General features: G+C 51.2%; 5 protein-coding genes across 5 annotated transcripts; 3 read left to right on the top strand and 2 right to left on the bottom strand.

The window, feature by feature from the left end:
* Window positions 1-21: 21 nt before the first annotated feature.
* Window positions 22-4,530, top strand: BDR25DRAFT_287181 (uncharacterized protein). The gene is made up of 5 exons (XM_033688304.1): window positions 22-318; window positions 387-413; window positions 467-1,473; window positions 1,528-3,309; window positions 3,372-4,530. The coding sequence occupies exons 1-5, from the start codon at window positions 79-81 to the stop codon at window positions 4,306-4,308; spliced, it is 3,993 nt and encodes a 1,330-aa protein (XP_033547162.1). The 5' UTR covers window positions 22-78; the 3' UTR covers window positions 4,309-4,530.
* A 1,179-nt stretch (window positions 4,531-5,709) lies between these two features.
* BDR25DRAFT_33886 (uncharacterized protein) lies at window positions 5,710-7,666 on the bottom strand. The gene is made up of 6 exons (XM_033693316.1): window positions 7,500-7,666; window positions 7,353-7,445; window positions 7,183-7,301; window positions 6,905-7,133; window positions 6,746-6,846; window positions 5,710-6,699 (listed from the first exon to the last, which is right to left on the bottom strand). The coding sequence occupies exons 1-6, from the start codon at window positions 7,549-7,551 to the stop codon at window positions 5,962-5,964; spliced, it is 1,332 nt and encodes a 443-aa protein (XP_033547163.1). The 5' UTR covers window positions 7,552-7,666; the 3' UTR covers window positions 5,710-5,961.
* Window positions 7,667-7,818: 152 nt separating this feature from the next.
* Window positions 7,819-9,758, bottom strand: BDR25DRAFT_262149 (TPR-like protein). Its single transcript, XM_033686751.1, has 2 exons — window positions 8,640-9,758; window positions 7,819-8,588 (listed from the first exon to the last, which is right to left on the bottom strand). The coding sequence occupies exons 1-2, from the start codon at window positions 9,612-9,614 to the stop codon at window positions 7,980-7,982; spliced, it is 1,584 nt and encodes a 527-aa protein (XP_033547164.1). The 5' UTR covers window positions 9,615-9,758; the 3' UTR covers window positions 7,819-7,979.
* A 119-nt stretch (window positions 9,759-9,877) lies between these two features.
* On the top strand, window positions 9,878-12,576 carry BDR25DRAFT_303857 (glycoside hydrolase). The gene is made up of 4 exons (XM_033690091.1): window positions 9,878-10,368; window positions 10,425-11,356; window positions 11,409-11,727; window positions 11,775-12,576. Exons 1-4 carry the CDS (start codon window positions 9,985-9,987, stop codon window positions 12,405-12,407), a joined length of 2,268 nt encoding a protein of 755 aa, XP_033547165.1. The 5' UTR covers window positions 9,878-9,984; the 3' UTR covers window positions 12,408-12,576.
* Window position 12,577: 1 nt separating this feature from the next.
* BDR25DRAFT_303858 (ARM repeat-containing protein) lies at window positions 12,578-17,358 on the top strand. The gene is made up of 9 exons (XM_033690092.1): window positions 12,578-12,837; window positions 12,908-13,840; window positions 13,894-14,088; window positions 14,135-15,022; window positions 15,067-15,170; window positions 15,228-15,486; window positions 15,535-15,677; window positions 15,726-16,330; window positions 16,470-17,358. Exons 1-9 carry the CDS (start codon window positions 12,766-12,768, stop codon window positions 17,087-17,089), a joined length of 3,819 nt encoding a protein of 1,272 aa, XP_033547166.1. The 5' UTR covers window positions 12,578-12,765; the 3' UTR covers window positions 17,090-17,358.
* Window positions 17,359-18,070: the final 712 nt, after the last annotated feature.

An 18,070-nucleotide genomic window follows, 5' to 3' on the forward strand; every position in this document is an offset into this window, starting at 1 on the left:
CTCGACTCAAGCTTCAACACTCACCCTCCCGGAGCTTCGCAGGCCCCCACCACACATACCGCAGCCCATGCATCCAGCATGGCTGCGGAGTCGGACGAACACGAGTCGAAAGCGACCACCTGCGATGAGCCTCTGCATCGGCGCGTGGTGAGCAATGGCAAGGAAAGCACCGACCAAGACTCCGAGGACGAGGGGGAGGATGAGGACGAGGCGGAGGAGGAGCCGAAGCTGAAATACACTCGTCTGACGGGGAATCTGGGTCCGGTGTATCGGAACGGAGACGCGACAAGCACATTCATGGTCGCTGGAGATAAAATGGTATGGCGCAATGCGCTCCAGGCTCCAAGAGCTCTCAAATCCAAGTTTGCATGCTGAGTTCTAGGTAGATTGTAGGTACGCATAATGGCAACATCGTAAGACACGCCCCCCACCCCCCCGAAGCTTCCCAGAGAGCTAACAAGAGCAGCACGTGCTAGCCATCCCGTCCTTCCAACCTCTCCGAAACTACAATGCCCACCCGTCCGCCTCGGTGACTGCGCTATCTGTTTCGCCGTTTCCGCCGCCCCTGCCTACTGCCCCCTCCGGTGTATCCAGCAGAGCCGCCGAGCGACCAGCTACTCCCCAGAAACAAGCGCCTTCGTCAGGCCCCAGTGCCGTCTCTCCCCAAAGACCTCGCCAGCCCCCTGTTCCAGCCACGCCTTCGAATCAAATCTATATTGCTTCTTCGTCAATAGACGGTCATGTCTGTGTGTCATCGCTAGTAGACCCCAAAGACGTAACGCTTCGCAACTTTGCCCGACCCGTCCAAGCCGTCGCGCTGTCACCCGAGTACAAATCTAACCGATCATACCTCTCTGGAGGCCTGGCCGGAGAACTAATACTTACCACAGGCGGCCAGGCAGGTGTACGGTCCACTGCGAATACGAGCCAAGCTGCAGCTGCCGCCCAGGGATGGCTGGGAGCCATTGGGCTGGGAGGAAACTCCGGGAGAGATACCATTCTGCACTCAGGAGAAGGGACCATTAGCACCATCAAGTGGTCCCTGTCTGGGCAATACGTCGCATGGGTTAATGAGCATGGCACTCGGATTATGCGAACGAATCTGCAGCTTGAGAGCGCAGATTCAGACTCAGCATGGAAAAGGATAGGCTTCATCGACAAACCTAATCGCCGGGCCTGGGAGGATATGGCCAGTGTGTGGAAACCCCGCGTTGAGTGGGTAAATGACCAATGGCTGGAGTCTGACGATGACTCCATCATTAGCTTGAATAGCACCCACACCGAAAAAGTTGACTCGACTCTGCCCCACCAAAGAGTAGATAAGCAGCGGAATGGTACCAAGAAGAAGAAAATTGAGAAGCTTGTTGTCGGATGGGGAGACGCGGCCTGGGTGGTCCACGTGAATCCTGGTAGGACTGGCGTCGGACGAGATGTCGGTGAGAGATCGGTTGGCAGCGCCGAAATCATCCATTTGTTCGTTTATTCCCCTAATTATTATAAACCTCACTTGACTGACAGATTGAACAGCCTTCGATTCGACGATTGTATTGTTTCTGGCATTTCGCTTTATACCCCATCTTTGCTTCTTGTTCTTGCTTATCGGACCTGCGACGATGATGACAATCCGATCACTGAGGCTGAGACTACCCCAAGACGTGGAATGCACCGGCGGCCCAACGGCCTCTCCCCTGAGCTAAAGTTGATTGATGCTGCAACATCCGACGAAGTCGAAGTAGATGCGCTAAGTGTCAGCAGATTTGAGAGTTTATCTGCTGCCGACTACCATTTGAGCACTCTGTATGTGCCGCATCCGAAGACCATGACGCCTGCACAACGGAGTGCACTAGAGGCATTAGGAGGAGGTATTTGGGATGCTGGTGTAAGCGCAGCCAGAATATTCAGTTCTGGAGCCAGTATGGTTAGCATACCAAGCAGTGGAGATCTGAAAACGGGACATTCAGTGTCTTCTACGAGCGCCGGAAATGCATCGACATCTTTTCCAGGCAAAAGACATTTGCAGATCCACCCAAACACTGCTACTGCTGGACTAAAAGTATTCATTCAGAGCCCTTATGACTGCGTATTGGCGGTCAAGCGCGATCTTACGGATCACTTCAATTGGGAGCTAGAGCATGAAAATTTCAAGGACGCATGGGAGCTCCTTGATGACCACCCTGAGATTGTCACGTCATCTGCTCAACCAGCACCGGAAGCATCCCCCGCAAGCACCCCATCAAAGAAACAAGGAAGTCTGCAGGATTTCTTCGCGGACGAAAGCGCATCACAGACCACGATTTCTGCTCCCCGGGCAAATCACAACTCTGCTGTCGAGAAAGAGAAGCGACGGATTGGTGATCTTTGGGTACAGCAGCTAGTAAACGCAAGAGACTGGAAACAAGCGGGGAAAATCGCCGGTCGTGTCCTAGGTACCTCGATGAGGTGGGAGCATTGGGTTTGGAAATTTGCCCAAGCAAATCGCTTTGACGAGATTGCGTCTTACATTCCTACAAAGCAGATGCATCCACCACTACCATCTCTGGTGTATGAGGTGGTCCTTGGCCACTACATTATTCACGATCGAATTCGCTTCAAGCACCTGCTTGAGGACTGGGATCCTGAGCTGTTCGATATCGACAGCGTGATTGAGGCGATCAAGAGCAAACTATCCGCAGGCGATGTCACCGAGGACTCGATCGAAGGAAGTGACCAAGGCCGAGATTGGCGAATACTCCAAGATGCACTTGCTAAGCTGTACCTTGCCAGTGGCCATCAAAGAGAAGCGCTGCGATGCTACATTCGACTGCAGAATGCGGACGCAGCCATGTCTCTCATCAGCGAGTTCCACCTTGTGGAAGCGGTTCGAGATGACATTCCAGGCTTCATACTACTTCGAGTATCAAAAGAGCAGATGGAGTCAGCTCCTTTGTCGGAACTTGAAGAAGCCTCGTCCGAAGCTGTGCACGTTCTGGTCGACGAAGCGTGTCGTGGTATCATTCCCGCAAATGATGTCGTCTCGCAATTGCAAGACAAAGACTTGTCTTTCCAACCCTTCCTTTTCTTTTACCTCCGATTGCTGTGGAAACCAGAGAACCATGAGCGCAAGGGAAACACGGCCCAAGAACGCCGAGCCACAAGGGGTCTCGCCGACGAAGGCAAAGCGATTGCAGAAGAATTCGCCGATCTTCTTGTTGAACTCTTCGCTGAATATGATCGCCCACTTCTCATGGAATATCTAAGAAAGTCGCAGAGTTACAATCTTGAGAAAGCTGCCACCATCTGCGAACGAAGGGAATATATTCCTGAGCTAGTGTAAGAACCCTCCACGAATAATCAAGTCATCCCAAGGTACTCTTTCGCTAACACAAACCCAGCCACATCCTCTCCAAAACCGGCCAGACAAAGCGCGCACTATATCTTATCATCGAAAAGCTGTCCGACGTCTCATTCGCCATTTCCTTTGCAAAAGAACAAGACGACCCAGACTTATGGAACGATCTCCTCGAATATTCAATGGACAAACCGCACTTCATCCGGGGTCTCCTCGAAGAAGTCGGCACAGCAATCGACCCCATCCAACTCGTCCGCCGTATCCCCGAAGGCCTCGAAATCGAAGGCTTACGCGACGGTATCGGGCGTATGGTCCGTGAATACGAAATCCAGTTCTCAATCTCCGAAGGCGTAGCGAAAGTCCTAAGTGGGGAGGTTAGTGTAGGTATGGACATGCTCCGTGCAGGCCAAAAACGCGGTGTCAAGTTCGAAGTCATTCCCTGTGACGACGAGGTTGAAGCCCTAACCGGAAAAACTCCGGGCACGTTTAAAGAGGACAAGAAAGTGGATATCGAACCCAAAGGCGTGGAACCTGCGACAGCAATGAGGATCCAGAGCCACAGCCAGAGCGATACCGCGACGTCCACGACCCCTGGTTTGCATATCGACGCGCCGCCCCCAGATCCAGAAGGTGATGCACCTCCCGGTCATTGTACCGGATGTCACCGCCCTTTCATTCTACCCACGACCGAGGAAGTGGAGGCTATGGATGGCCCGGTCCCGTTGAGTCGCGATACCCTAGTTGGCTTTGCGTGTGGGCATGTATTCCACCTTTCTTGTCTTCTCCCGAAGACAAGTGCGAGCGCGAGTGTGGTTGCGACGTTGCAGGCGCGACCTGCGGCTGATGCTCAAGAGGGAGGTGGGTATGAGGGGAGGAGTGTTGGTGCGAAGGTGGCGCACGCGCATCTTATTAGGAGGGCCATTGGGAAGGGGTGTGTAGTTTGTAGAGAGCGCGAGAGGGTGGTGGACCAAGACGGTTGAAGGGATGAAGGATTTATATTTGTATGATTGGATTGGATATCTGCAGCGGATGACATTTTTGCCTGTTTCTTTCCAATGGCGCGAAATAAAATTGAGAGGTTGCATGGTTAGAGTGCAGGTGGGTCAGCGGTTTTGTGGGTTTGCATTCTTGGGCGCTTTGCATACTTGGTGTGTACGTGTGACGGGCCATATAGCAATAGGGATTGGGATATAAACATAAGCATGGATTCAATTAAGAATGTTTCAGATATCTGCTGCTATGGGAGAAAGCTTGTTCATATTCTGTTTATCCCAGCTTCGTTCCTTCCTCTCTAGCTCTTATATCCTCGTCTCTGTTTGAGCTGGTCCCAGACCTTTTGCTCTTCCTTTATCTATCTCTTGAATCTTCTCTAGTATAGAGACTATAATCCTGCCTAGCTCTTTATCCTTAATCAGCCAATCCTAAATACAGTTGGCAATGTATCTGAATGTTTCCAGCCCTCCCCACTGGAGGCGCATGGCAGTCCCTCGGAAAAACATTAGCATATGTGCGACATGTCTAGGCCTCACCTAGGCCCACATCGAATAGCGTTCTTTCATACACATCGTCTCCAACTTTGATGGGGATCTCGTCCGAGTCGACATTCTATTTCATCACGTGACATCTTCACAGAGCCATTAATGAGATATTCCGTGATAGCATGTGTGTTGGGTGTTAAATAGAGTAGATATCTACAATTAAGCGTAGTCCAAGTAATTGCATCGCTAGAGAAAGCTAAGTCTTCCTAAATACTCCTCTAACGCCGTCCTACCTACATCCCAACAGCTCAATAAAGAAGACTACGGTGATAACTAACTACCTCGCCAAACTATTCTACAGTACAGCATGAATCTAGTGTTCCTCATAGGGGCAGTATTCGCCCACCAGCGAAAGGTACGGCTTGTCTCTGAGGAAATAGTGGGGAGAAGAAAATTACTTCGCGTGAATTTTGATTACAGGGCGAGTGCTTGTAGATGAGAAGCGAAATTGAGGTTTCTGCAATAGAAGACTCCTTTCAAAGGTTATCGTATCTCGGCTTATTCCACAGACAAATTTTTTTCACCCCTCAATCTCCAACTCCAATTCCATCTACGAAGGCCAGTGTTCAAATATCCCATGTTCCTGGCTAGACTTGTGTGATGAGGCCAAAGGAAGCCAATATCTACCTTCAACCAGGAAACGGAGAATTATTGATCTGAACCCTTCGCAGTCGGATCGAATGTGACTAGTAAACAAGCAGCAGTAACAATAGAAGCAGGACCAGAGGACGCGACAATATCAATAGCGAATGTGCAATTTCAGCCAGAGAGAACAGATTAATAACTACACGTTGTCATGCTATAACAAAAACAGAAACTTGGGAGAGCCTTCCTTCGTTTAGACTAGAGATAAATGTAGAGGAGTAAGTTAATAGAAGCGCTGCACTCACCCCAGCTAGCCAGCCGGAAACGCCGCCTATGCATGTATGCGTGAGCATCCACCTCTCTCGCTAGAAATCGACATGAAGAATAAGGAGAGGGAGAAGAATCCAGAATGACGCCATCCCACACCAACTCATGACAGACGAAAACATATGCGTGCACTTTAGCTGAAAGCCTTCTAGCAATTTTCTTAAAGAGTATTAACTTCCCAGATCATGATTCTACAACCTTTGCTCGGCTCGGCGTTTGCACGCCAGGTTTCTCGGTATGCGCCGCAACCTCCAACACGCTCGTTGCGCTTTCTCCACCTCCTTGGACACTCATTCCTAACGTCCGCCGTGCTAGCTCTTTCTGCCCATTGCCAATGGAGTTTTCGACAGGAGACTGTGTTGCGCTTAAGTTACCGTTGGATGGTGACACATGATTCGAGTTGATGGGTGGTAGTTGCAGCCAAGGCACGGAAGTGCAGCGTTTGACGAGACGCACGGTCGTTTCATCAACAGGAGCGAAATGATTGCCGCTGGCGGTGAGGAGGTGGAGCAGTCTGAGGACTTCCTCGCGCTTGTAGTGGGGCGGTTTGCTGATCTGACTGTTTGCGAGGATTGGATGTAAGACTCGGAGATAGGTGTGTCTTAACGCATTTGCGGCGGGAGAATCAGATGGAAGGTCGATCAAGTTCCGCAGAACGACGTCGATGAGGACATGGAGGTCGTTGGTATAAAAGTACTCTGCAGTTGTGGGATTGCCGAAGATGAGGTAGAGTACTTTCAGGATCAGAAGCTGGAGGGAAGTCTCGGACTCCCGGTTCAGGAGAAGAATCAGATTACAGCCAAATGTTTTGTAAGTCATACCGTGAGTCGAGAGGGCCTTGATTACGCGATTTGTTACGCCACCGTGACCGTTCGCGTGCCGAGTTGTGGAAGCTACCAGGTATTGTTCGTTCAGAACAAGCTGCCACATAGTGAGGACAAATTTCAGAAGGAGGGGGGAAGCCTACCAGAACGCGGATTAAGGGGTAATGGTAAGGGTCGTCAGCATCATCGGAGACGCCTTCTATGATCCCCAGAAGATAAAGAACGAAAGCATCGTCTATGGACACTGTAATTTATGAGTCAGCATCTTCCATATACCATGTCGCAAGTCTAGTAATGCATACTCAAATCCTCCCAACTTAGCCGCTGTATCCGTGAAGACTCATACATGAGCTCCAACAGCATCTGATGAAGCTGCGTGTCTTCCTGCACACTCGGAGTCTGTATTAATTCCACTAGACGCGGAAAGCAGCCCTCGGTCTGCATCATTTCAAAAGTGACATCATTTGAATTATTTCGGCCGTCATAGAGGAGGAATGCGGCGACCATGTGGAGAGTTGGATTATCGTCCTCCTGTTCCGAGTTAGCCCGCAAGATCAGAGGTCTTAGAAGCTCTGCTCACCTGTAGAAGACAGTATATTATTTGCCGCCGCACATATTCCTGGTGAGTGCTAAAAAGATGGCCTTGGATGAGGCGGTACACGCATTTTGCTACACTGTAGTCCGTCTGGAGGTATTCGGCTGGGCAACGTCAATCAGCTGTTCACGGGGTGCGATTCGTAAGTGCGTCACCTTTATAGCTCGTCGTGACATTAAGATAAGAACGTAGAGCATTATCTATAAGCTCGTGCTCCTGACAGCGCGTCGAGACAATGTCGTCAAGTTCTGTCTGGCGGTTAGCAACATGGCCACAGCAGTTGGGTCGTGTGTCCTCCCCACCATCCCAGAATTGCTGTTCATTCTCGAGGTTATACGACACCTCAAACGCCATGCTGAGGTCGTAGGATAGCCAACAAATTCATCGTCTCCCACGGCACGAATAAGAAGCGCCAGAGCGGGCGGCGCGGGGTGGACGTGGTGTTGATGTGGTGATGGAACAGCAAGTGACGCAGGACTATTGCCGAGAAATATCCGGCGCACTCCCCTTCGTTTTGGCATAGTCACTTGCTTATGCACTTCTTCAGGGGGTCTAATTAGCCACCTGAGCCACTTCGCTGCACAACCTTCAAGTGGATGCTACGTGGAACATATTCAACTACGGATCCATATTTATAGGTAGGGATGTCACTCTATGGCGCTTCCACTCCACTACCTCCATGTGGGCGCACCAGATATCAATACAAGAACGCCAAGAATGCCTCTAAACACCACACATATGCTTGTCCACGAAACGCCATTAACCCTTTAGAAAGAACCCTACTAAAAGCCAAAGCCCCCTCCAGGAAAGCCTTGTTGATGGAATTTGAACCCGCCTCCGGGGAAACCTTGTCCTCCACCTTGTCGGAAGAAGAACTGCTGCCCATTTTGTCCTCCGAAGCCGCCAAAAGGAGAGCCTTGGAAGGGGTTGCCTTGCTGTTCTGGGTTGTTAGGATCATCGCCGTTATCGAAGCGAGCTTTGAGTTCGGGATCATTCAGCACTTCGTATGCTTCGTTGACCTCAGCCATCTTCTTCTGAGCTACTTCTGGGGTGATGCCATTTGCTGAGGCCTTGTCAGGATGGAATTGTTTCGTGAGTCGACGCCAAGCTTTCTTTATCTCCCGCTCATCCGCGTCTCTGCTGATACCGAGGACCTTATAATAGTCTTTCTGTTTGGATCGCGTCAAGAGAGTATGTGCCTTCTGAAGGAGCTCTTGAATCTTGCCGTTTTGCTGGTGGTGTTCTTTTGCACTCTCCAGCGTTCGAATAGCTGCCTCAAAATCATCTGCATCCAGCTCCGCCTGAGCTTGATTGATCAAGCCGTAGAGTGACCTAGGATTCAACTTAACTGCTTCTGTGCAGTATGGAGTTGCTTTCTTCATGTTGTTCATCTATGACCGAATTAGCTAGCTGTCCGCAAGTGCAAAGAGCTAATTGCTTACCTCCATGTATGCCTCGCAGGTCATTTCAAGAAGACTTGAATATAGCCCCTCTGGAGAGTTCTTGTAGATGTAGCCTTGTTCCGCATAGGTTTTATAGTCATCTCTGACTTCCTGAAGCAGGCCGGCGTCCTCCCCGTGAGGAACAAGAAGCTTAGTGGAGCTAACGAACTGTCGCTTCTCAAACAATTGTCGCAGCTTCTTCAGGTCTTTTTCTAGGTTCTTCTCTCGTCTCCTGAGCTTCATGCAGGCTTTGGAGTCAGGGTCCGATTGCAGACACTGTGCAATGTGCCTGAGGCCCTTGTCGGTCTCGCCGAGGGAGTAGAAGGCCATGGCTGAGCTTTGAAGATGGGGTTCGACACTGTTAGAACCAATTTGAAGAAGATGCTGCAAGTCACTGATGCCCTCAACGACCTCGCCCTTTTCAAAGCGGCACCTTGCCCTAAGTTTGCGGATGTCGTATGCGGCTCCAGCAACCATGATTGCGACGCCAGCCTGGGTGACACATGACTCCCAGTCATTTTTCTCCGCCGCTTCATGCGCGAGTACGGATGCACCTTGGGCTTCCTCTAGCTGGGCAATTTCCTCAGTCTTGCCGGCCGCTTCATAGTCCTTCCTTGCCGATGCCCAATCTGCCTTCCTGCTCTTTATCTTTGCCCGTTGGACCAAGGCGCCCTCAAATCCGGGCTTCATTTCCAGCACCTTATCGAAGTCATGCTGAGCTTGAACAGTCTTCCCGAGGGAAAGGTAAGCTGCGCCACGGCGAAACAGGGTGAGGTAGTTCTTGGGGTCGCGGGAGATGGCGACGTCAAAGTAGGTGAGAGCATCCTGGGTATTTCCGGCGGCAAGTTTCGCGCTCGCATCTCTGATCAGTTGCGACACGGGGGTGTCGTGTGGGATGTCGCTGGCGGAGAGGGCATGAGCAAAAGGCGAGGTTGAAAGGAGCCCAAGGGCAAGAGAAGTGAGCCGGAGAATCATTATGACCGTGGGTAAGACGAGAATGAGCGGTAGTGGTCGAGCCCAGAAGAAAGAGAAGAAGATAATCAGACGTCGTGAGGCATGGGGGGCGGTGGTCGGGGCGGGCTTAAATGGGCGATGCTGAAAGGGTTCGTGAAAGTTGTCCTTTCAAGGGTGTCGTTCACTTTCGCTTGGATTGCAGGCGCAGGGCAGGCAAGCGGAGGCGGCTCGTGCATGGCACCGATTCACCCCAGCCGCGATGACGCCGTACCCCAGCAAGCCGCGACTCCAACATTCAAAAACGTACCTAGTCGTCTCCCTTCCCTCGTCCACACCGTCGCTCTTCTCCTTTTGTCTCCCACTTTTCTCCTTGTCGTGGATATAGTCTGGCATGGCCCCTCTCCGCTTGCGAATCGAGGGACGGACCTTTAGAGACAGCGACAACCGGGAAGTTACTCTCCATGGAATCAATGCCGCCGCCGATGCCAAGTTCCCTGCAACTCCAGATCAACCCTCGTACATTGCTAAGAACTTCTTCGACGGTGACAATGTTTCCTTTGTAAACCGCCCCTTCCCAGTCGAGGATGCGGCCTCGCATTTCGCGCGACTACGGTCATGGGGATACAACACAATAAGGTACATCTTCACCTGGGAAGCAATAGAGCATGCGGGTCCCGGCCAGTATGATGAGGAGTGGATACAGCATACCATATCCGTTTTGCGTCTGGCAAAGGGCTTTGGTTTCTATATCTTCATGGATCCTCACCAGGATGTTGTATGTAGTCGCCTTCCATTCAATACCCTGATTTGTTTCTCTGATCCATTCTCCAGTGGTCAAGGTTCTCAGGAGGTTCGGGGGCACCAATGTGGACGCTCTATGCCTGCGGGCTGGACCCTGAGTCCTTCGGCGTCACAGAAGCCGCCTTTGTCCAGAACACATACCCCGAGCCAGACAAGTTCCCAAAGATGATATGGCCTACCAACTACACCCGTCTTGCCTGCCAGGTCATGTTTACCCTCTTCTTTGGAGGCAAGGACTTTGCCCCCAAAGCTATTATCGACGGGAAGAACATCCAGGACTACCTACAGGACCATTTCATCGCCGCGTGCCACCAACTCGCGAAGCGCATCCACGAGGCTGGTGACCTTGAGTATGATCCAATTGTAGGATGGGAGAGCCTGAACGAGCCAAACAGAGGTTTAATTGGTTATCAAGACCTTACTGCCATTCCGAAAGAGCAGAAACTGCAAAGGGGCACTTCTCCTACGGCGTGGCAAGCTATCCTGACCGGATCCGGAAGAGCTTGCGAGATCGACACTTGGGGCTTCGGTGGCATGGGGCCTTATAAATCAGGCACCGCCCTAATAGACCCTGAAGGCCTGACAGTGTGGCTGCCTTCAGATTATGACGACTCGCAGTACGAGTGGAAGCGCGATCCTGAGTGGCAGCTGGGAGAATGCATTTGGGCGCAACACGGTGTCTGGGACCCCTCAACCGACACCATGCTAAAAAAGGACTATTTTGGAAAGGACCCAAAGAATGGTGCAACCATCGACTATGAATACTTTACGAACCACTATTACATGGCACACTACCGCAAATATAGTGCGATGGTAAAGTCAGTGTTCCCCGACTCGTTGATGTTTTTCCAACCGCCTGTTCTGGAAATACCGCCGTCAATCAAAGGCACGGAGGATGACGACCCTAACATGATCTTTTCGCCACATTTCTACGATGGCATAACCCTCTTATCAAAGAAATGGTATTGCGGTCATCCTATGTATTTCGGGTTTTCTTCGGCTGACATAGGATAGGAATCGCGTGTGGAACGTCGACGTTTTCGGTGTGCTCCGCGGCAAGTACCTCACGCCAGCCTTTGCTATCAAGATCGGAGAGACAGCGATAAGGAATTGCTTTGCCAATCAGCTCACCGCCATACGACAAGAGGGAACAGATTACATGGGCGTCCATCCGTGCGTATTCACCGAGATTGGAATACCCTATGACATGGACGACAAATATGCATATAAGACTGGCGATTATAGTAGCCAGATAGCCGCCCTAGATGCGAACCACTTTGCGTTAGAAGAAAGCAAGGCAAATGGGTTCACGCTCTGGACCTATGTCGCGACAGTACGTTTGTCAAGGATTCCCTTTGCGGAAGTCGCTAACCGTCTTAGAATAACCACATCTGGGGTGACCAGTGGAATGGAGAGGATCTTTCGATCTACTCGTTAGATGATCGGCCGTTACCTGCGGGAGGCTTCTCTCGTAATGAGTCCCGGACATCATTCGACACAACCTCGCCTTCCTATTCGCAGGCACAGTCGTCAGAAACACTCAACGTGTCTCCCGCAAATCTCCAGAAAACAATGTCCGCTGAAGGCATGAGCACTAAGTCTGGAGCGGGCAATGTACGGGGTCTCCGCGCAGCAGAGGCGTTCGTGAGGCCCACACCCATCGCGACCCACGGCGACGTGTCGTCGTATGGATTCGACCTTCGAAACTGCACCTTCAAGCTGGCGCTGTCGGCACCAAGCCCTACACGAGACGTTGCGCCGACAATCGTCTTTTTGCCAGAGTTCCATTTCCCATCGGGACAGACAGCCGTTGAAGTCAGTGGTGGCAAATGGACTATTAGCACCGAAGAGCAAAAGGGCGCGTTGCTTCAGATTCTGAGGTGGTGGCATGCCGAGGGAGATCAGACCATAGTCGTGCAGGGGGTGAAGCGCAAGCAAGGCACGGTGTTGGGAGTGGAGGAAGATGAAGGTTATCTCCAGCAATGCCAGAGGACGGCCTGCACGGTGATGTAATCGTGGTTCGATGGTCACGCTGTCAGCATTTTATGGCGCACATCTCTTTGGCCGTTTTGTTTTTGGCACGCACACATGTGATGGATTCACCGTCTGCCTCGCGGTGGTCCCAGGCGCTGTATCACGATATAATGAAGGGGGGACATTGTAGATAGTTTGAATTTCTTGAATACACATGTTTGCTTCTGGCAGCTGACAGCGCGTCAGTGGAACGCGCCACACCTTGACGGCCTTGCAACGCCAGCGGTAGCCTACACGGCGCGTCTCTAAACTATCTTTTCCGTGTGCATGTGGATGATGAGTCGGCGCGATCACGTTCACGGCCAGCAGCATCGTGTTTCGTTTGTTCCCACCGGCCATGTCTCCCGCGCTCCTTGCCTTCAGCGACTGGGGCGGCCCTCGCTTTTACCCTCACCCACCCAAAGCTAAGGTACGCTTCCCCAATAACTGCTGCAGCCCTCAAACACCACCCAGATCTGCTCTGACACTTCCCGATCTAGTTGCATCGTGCAGGGAGCAGCAGAGCCGCCTCGATGATGGACTCCGGCGCAATCAAGCCCCCGCCGAATGCCCACACGAATGGCGGCGGCCCTGGCACCCACTACACCCACGGCGGCACCGACAGCGACCTCTCGCAAGTCTTGCAGGCGCTGCAGGCCATCTACGACCCCTCCTCGAGCAACACCACCCGCCGTCATGCCTCGGAGTACCTGGAGCAGGCGAAGCGGCACCCAGAGGCCCCCTCGCTCGGCCACACGCTGGCCATCGACAAATCGCAACCCGCCCAGCTCCGCCACTACGGCCTGTCGATGCTGGAGCATTCGATTAAATACAGCTGGGAGGATTTCACAGTCCAGCAGGGCGAGGCTGTGCGGAACTACGTGGTGGACCTCGCCCAGAATGTTGCGGAGGAAGACCCCGTGTATCTGCGAAACAAGATCGCCCAGCTCTGGACAGAAATTGCGAAGCGGTCGTGGGCCGCTGAATGGATGAACATGGACCAGCAGTTGGTAGAGCTCTGGCGGACGTCGCTGCACCATCAGGGCGTCGTTTTGTACATTTTGGAAACCCTGTCAGAAGAAGTGTTTAACCGCGAAGACACCACGGCCGGCCTTCGTGGCAGCGAGCTGGGGCGAGCTTGTGTCGAAATCTTCACGCCCGCAAGTGTCCTCACCGACGAGCTTCCTTCACGGGACACAAATCTAGAGGTGCGGTTTGACGACGAGGGCTGGCTCAAGCGACTCTGCGTCAATCTGGACTGGTGTCTGTCCCAAGACTACCAGAATGATGAGCGCGTCCGCTTGTGCGCTGTGAAGACCATGAATACGCTCCGAGCAGCCATGACCTGGGTCATGCCAAAAGCCATTGTTGCCGTCCAGCTGATTGAACATGTGTGCAAGGCTCTGGCGGTGCCTGTCGTTCCATTACAGCAGGTAACATCCCCAGCTGCCCGCAAGTATTCAAGAGACTAACCATCCAAACCCAGGCTTCTGTTGAAGTTTTGCAGTCCATCTATTCCCGTCACCACCTCCACGACGATGAATTTGTCGAGTTGGTTTGCCCCATGTTCACCCCCGGAACCGTTACCCTTCTGCGTGAAGTCTACCGCTGGACATTGGCGGACATGAACATCAATGACTTAAATGACGAGAAATACGTCCTTTGCAAAAAGCTCTCAGAGGTACTTCACGCTCCCCGCCTATGCACGACTAATCTGACGCATACAGTTGGCCTCGAGTCTGGGAAACTACATAGAACAAAAGCCACAGCTCATTCCCGAAGGCAGCGATCTTCCTGGCATATTTGGTCTTCTCTTCGACATCTTCCGCAACCCGAGTCTTGTTGTGTCAATACCCATCCTTCACTGCTGGACTAAGCTCCTGCGCTCACGCATAGTACGTGACTCTGATGTCGTTACTCAAATGATTGGGGGTCTTTTGGCGACCTGTTGCGAGCGATTAGTCCGTTACGAAGTGTTTCCTGAGGATTCACAAGATCCCACTTTCCTATTCCTCAACGAAGATATCGATACAGTCCCTGAGAGACATGCTTTCCTTGGCAATTACCGGAGATTCTGTGCCGACATCATCGAGGTACTGGTGCGCCGGACCCCTGTGGAGGCTATGGAACATATTCTGGGGCAAGCAACCACTATGTTTCAGAACCTATACCGCGATCGACCTTCATTTCAGCCCTCCAATTTCTCCAAACATTCTCAGCCTGTGCTTCTAGTTGATGCACAGATCACTGTCATTGATGCTGGCCTGAAAGGATACCTTAAATGGTTATCCACTCAAGGAGTGGACCCACAGGAAGATGATCGGAAGCGGAATATCATGGAAGATTCTTTCGAGCAATGGTGCCGTCAACTATTGCAGGCTAGATTCGAGGATCCCGAAATATTGAAGAAAGTTATCCAACTCATGTCGACCTTTTCCAACAAGGCCCTCCCAAACCGACCCGCTTTTGCGCTCACCTTTCTTGAGTACATTCTTAACACGAACGTTCCCGAGGATCCAGCCCACCCACAGTATTCAGATGCTGCCAAGGATGTAGAACGTATCTGCAGTTTGGAGATACAGAAACTGGCTATGAATTTTCCTGATAATTTCATGGTAAGACGCCCAGATATATTCAACAGAGAAGCTAATCGTGCCAGGCGGTATATGATGAACTCGAGCGAAAAATTAACGAGATCATATCGTCTCAGAAGATGGATGACCGGCAGTGCATGGCATTTTCCTCTTTCCTTTTTATCATAGTGTAAGTCCTGCTATTCATGAAAACCCACTTTTTAAATTAACTTAACGAAAATGGCAGCCATCGCAACACTACGCTTGATGCTTCTGTCCGCGAAGAGCGTATGAAGGGAATTCTGGGCCAAGTTAAAGATGCTTGGCGCAATGATGCATTCACAAAGTCTCTCTCCACTTTTCAATCCTTCTGCGGGGTTATGGGGATGGACCGTTTACCCGAATTCCTCTCCACACATAACTTCCAGAACGTTCAAGATTGGTCTGAACAGCCACTTGATGAGGAAGGCCAAGCTATGCAAGCGGCCATTCTCGAGCACTCTCAGGTTAGTCTCAGACCACCAGGGACGAGGCAAACGGCTAACGCCGGATAGCACCTCCCCCTCCGACTCACCAAAACTCTACTCGCAGCGTCGATTGAGAAGCTACGTGATGGCTCCGCAGCATATGAGACCGCTGCCGTTTTGTGGGCGGAAGCAATCCCCACCATCCTCCCCAACATCCTTCAGCTCGTTAGGTAAGCAACATATCTTATCAGATCTACTACAGACTAATACTCTGCTAGCCATGCGCAAGCATTTAATAACATCGAGAGCAATTGGTCTCACCTTCCACCTGAACTCCAGCAAGTGGTCCGTAAGGTACTGACAGACCGATTCTGGCAGGCCGGGATTTCTACAGAGAGCCGGGATGACTTCTTCGCCCGTGTCAGTGGCTCGAAATCGACATATGAGGGTTTTGCATCTACTGTCCGAGGAACAGTGCGACAGATTCGTGAGAGCTCGTATTACATCCTCTACTCCTTGACGCGTTTCCGAGACTTCTTCTACGGAATTCCAGACTTGCCCGAACCGCTTAGCCGTGCCCTATTCGGAAACGCACATGCCTTGTCTTCTCATCACTTATCGGTGTTGTTGAGCGTCTCGACGCATCTAATTGAAGGTTGTCCTCCAGCACTTCGGAAAGACTTCCTGCCACCAATGATTCAAGGTCTGTTTAGAGAATTAGATCGGAAAATATCCTCAGAGTGGAATATCCTCAACCGGCAAATTGCACAGTCTGGGGAAAACGATAATCTGACAGATGAGATGAAGAATGAGAGTATACTTCGGCAACTCACATACTCTTCGGCCGCACTTGTCTCGGTTTTATTAGACCCTAGTCGAAATGGTAAGTTGAATTTCTATTCGCAATCACTCAAAAGAGTCGGTTTACTGCAGAACAGGTCCTTGTTTCATGGTTATCTCGCCTAGCAATTCCCCGTATAACTTAATCAAAGGAGACCTTGAAAATGACAATTTACTTTTAGACCCCCCCGGTTCAGATAGCACACCATCCCATGATAATCCGATGTGGAAGTTTATTGTCAGCACTGGGGCCGTTCTCGAACCGATTCTCCTCTTCTGCACATCTATGCTCCGCGTCCGAGATTCCCGTTCCGTTGTCGCCGTTCTCCGAGTCCTTCGAAACCTCATCCCCCGATTCCGAGATAAGTCAGCCGTTCGAGACTTCTACTGTAATGATATTTTCAAGAATGCGATCACCAGTCTACATGAGCCGTATTTTGTGGACTGTCAGAAAGATTTAGCGAGTCTAATTGCAGCTATCATCCATTTAGATGAGGATATTCCTAGGTCGATCCTGCTGAGCTTGCCGGGTATGGGAGATACATATCGCGTCGATCGGCGATTGTCGAAGTTGCGTGGTGCGAACAGGAACGATGAGAGGCTCCAGCGCTCCATTGTGCTAGATCTGCTCTCCAGCGTTCGAGGCGTTAGCATCCACGAGCAAGGCAAGATCGAGCGCGCAAAACCGAAAAGAAAGACGGCATTTCAGGAACAGTACATGAGCGTCGATCAGCCTCCGACTATTGTTCGAGGCACTTCTCCTGGTCTGGCTGGAGTGGCGGACATGTTTAGTGATGTGTGAGTGTGGAGACAGGGAAAGAAAAAGATCAGTCAGTCGGTACGGTTATCCCACTTTCAAATTTGATTCCGAAGTCAAAATGCATAGCGAGGGGTTTTGAAAGGGGCGGTGGCTTTTATTCCAATCAGGGCGCTTTCGGGTTGGCATGTTCGTTCGCTGAATTGACGGCCTCGATTGTCATGGTTTGGCGTTGGCTAGATTCGACACTATGGCGATGCATGGACTGGCGGGCTTTCCTTTGTTCTCTTTACTGTATGGATGGTGGTGGGTGGGTACCTTTGAGATGAGGAGGAGAGAATTACGAGATACATGTGCGAGTCGACGAGATATCAATCATAGCTAGGTTTGCGGCTCCTTGCCGCCACGAATGGATATCAGAGTATTTGGTATGTTGGATATTTGATCATTTGCTCAAAGTGTTGTATGTAAATCCTAGAGGTGGTCTGTAATTAATCGTACATGCAAAGTACGGTCCTGCATTTTCGGCGCTCACGTCAGCCGTAGATTGTGGTGAACCAGTTATTGACAAGCCCCGCGATTGGTGGTTGTGCTTTGTTATCGGTCGTTGCTTCCTCAACTCCACTGCTCACTACCTCTCCAGTCTGCTTCTTCTACTATACATAAATATTGATTTCTTAGCACTCATCTCTGCTTTGCTCTGCACTCACCCACATCTTTTATTCCCCCTTCCCTCGATTCGTAAAACACACGAGCAACCGCACCATGACGTCAACACACCCAAAGCCGCATCCCCAATCCCCACCGTCAATTTCGGGAAGTTTTTAAATGGTGTTGTTGATGCTCTGCCGGGGTGTTAGGATGAACAAGTGAATCCAAAAAAATATGAGCCGGTGATGGCGTGGGGATATGTGCAAATGCGTATGACGGCTTTGTATGATTCTTGAGTGGGATGAAGAGATGAAGAGAGGGGGAGGAGTGTTAGTTTGTATAGGGGAGTGGAAGGGGTAGTAGATGCTGATGCGG

Source organism: Lindgomyces ingoldianus (assembly GCF_010093535.1).
Source record: "Lindgomyces ingoldianus strain ATCC 200398 unplaced genomic scaffold BDR25scaffold_17, whole genome shotgun sequence".
In the NCBI taxonomy this organism is placed as follows: domain Eukaryota; kingdom Fungi; phylum Ascomycota; class Dothideomycetes; order Pleosporales; family Lindgomycetaceae; genus Lindgomyces; species Lindgomyces ingoldianus.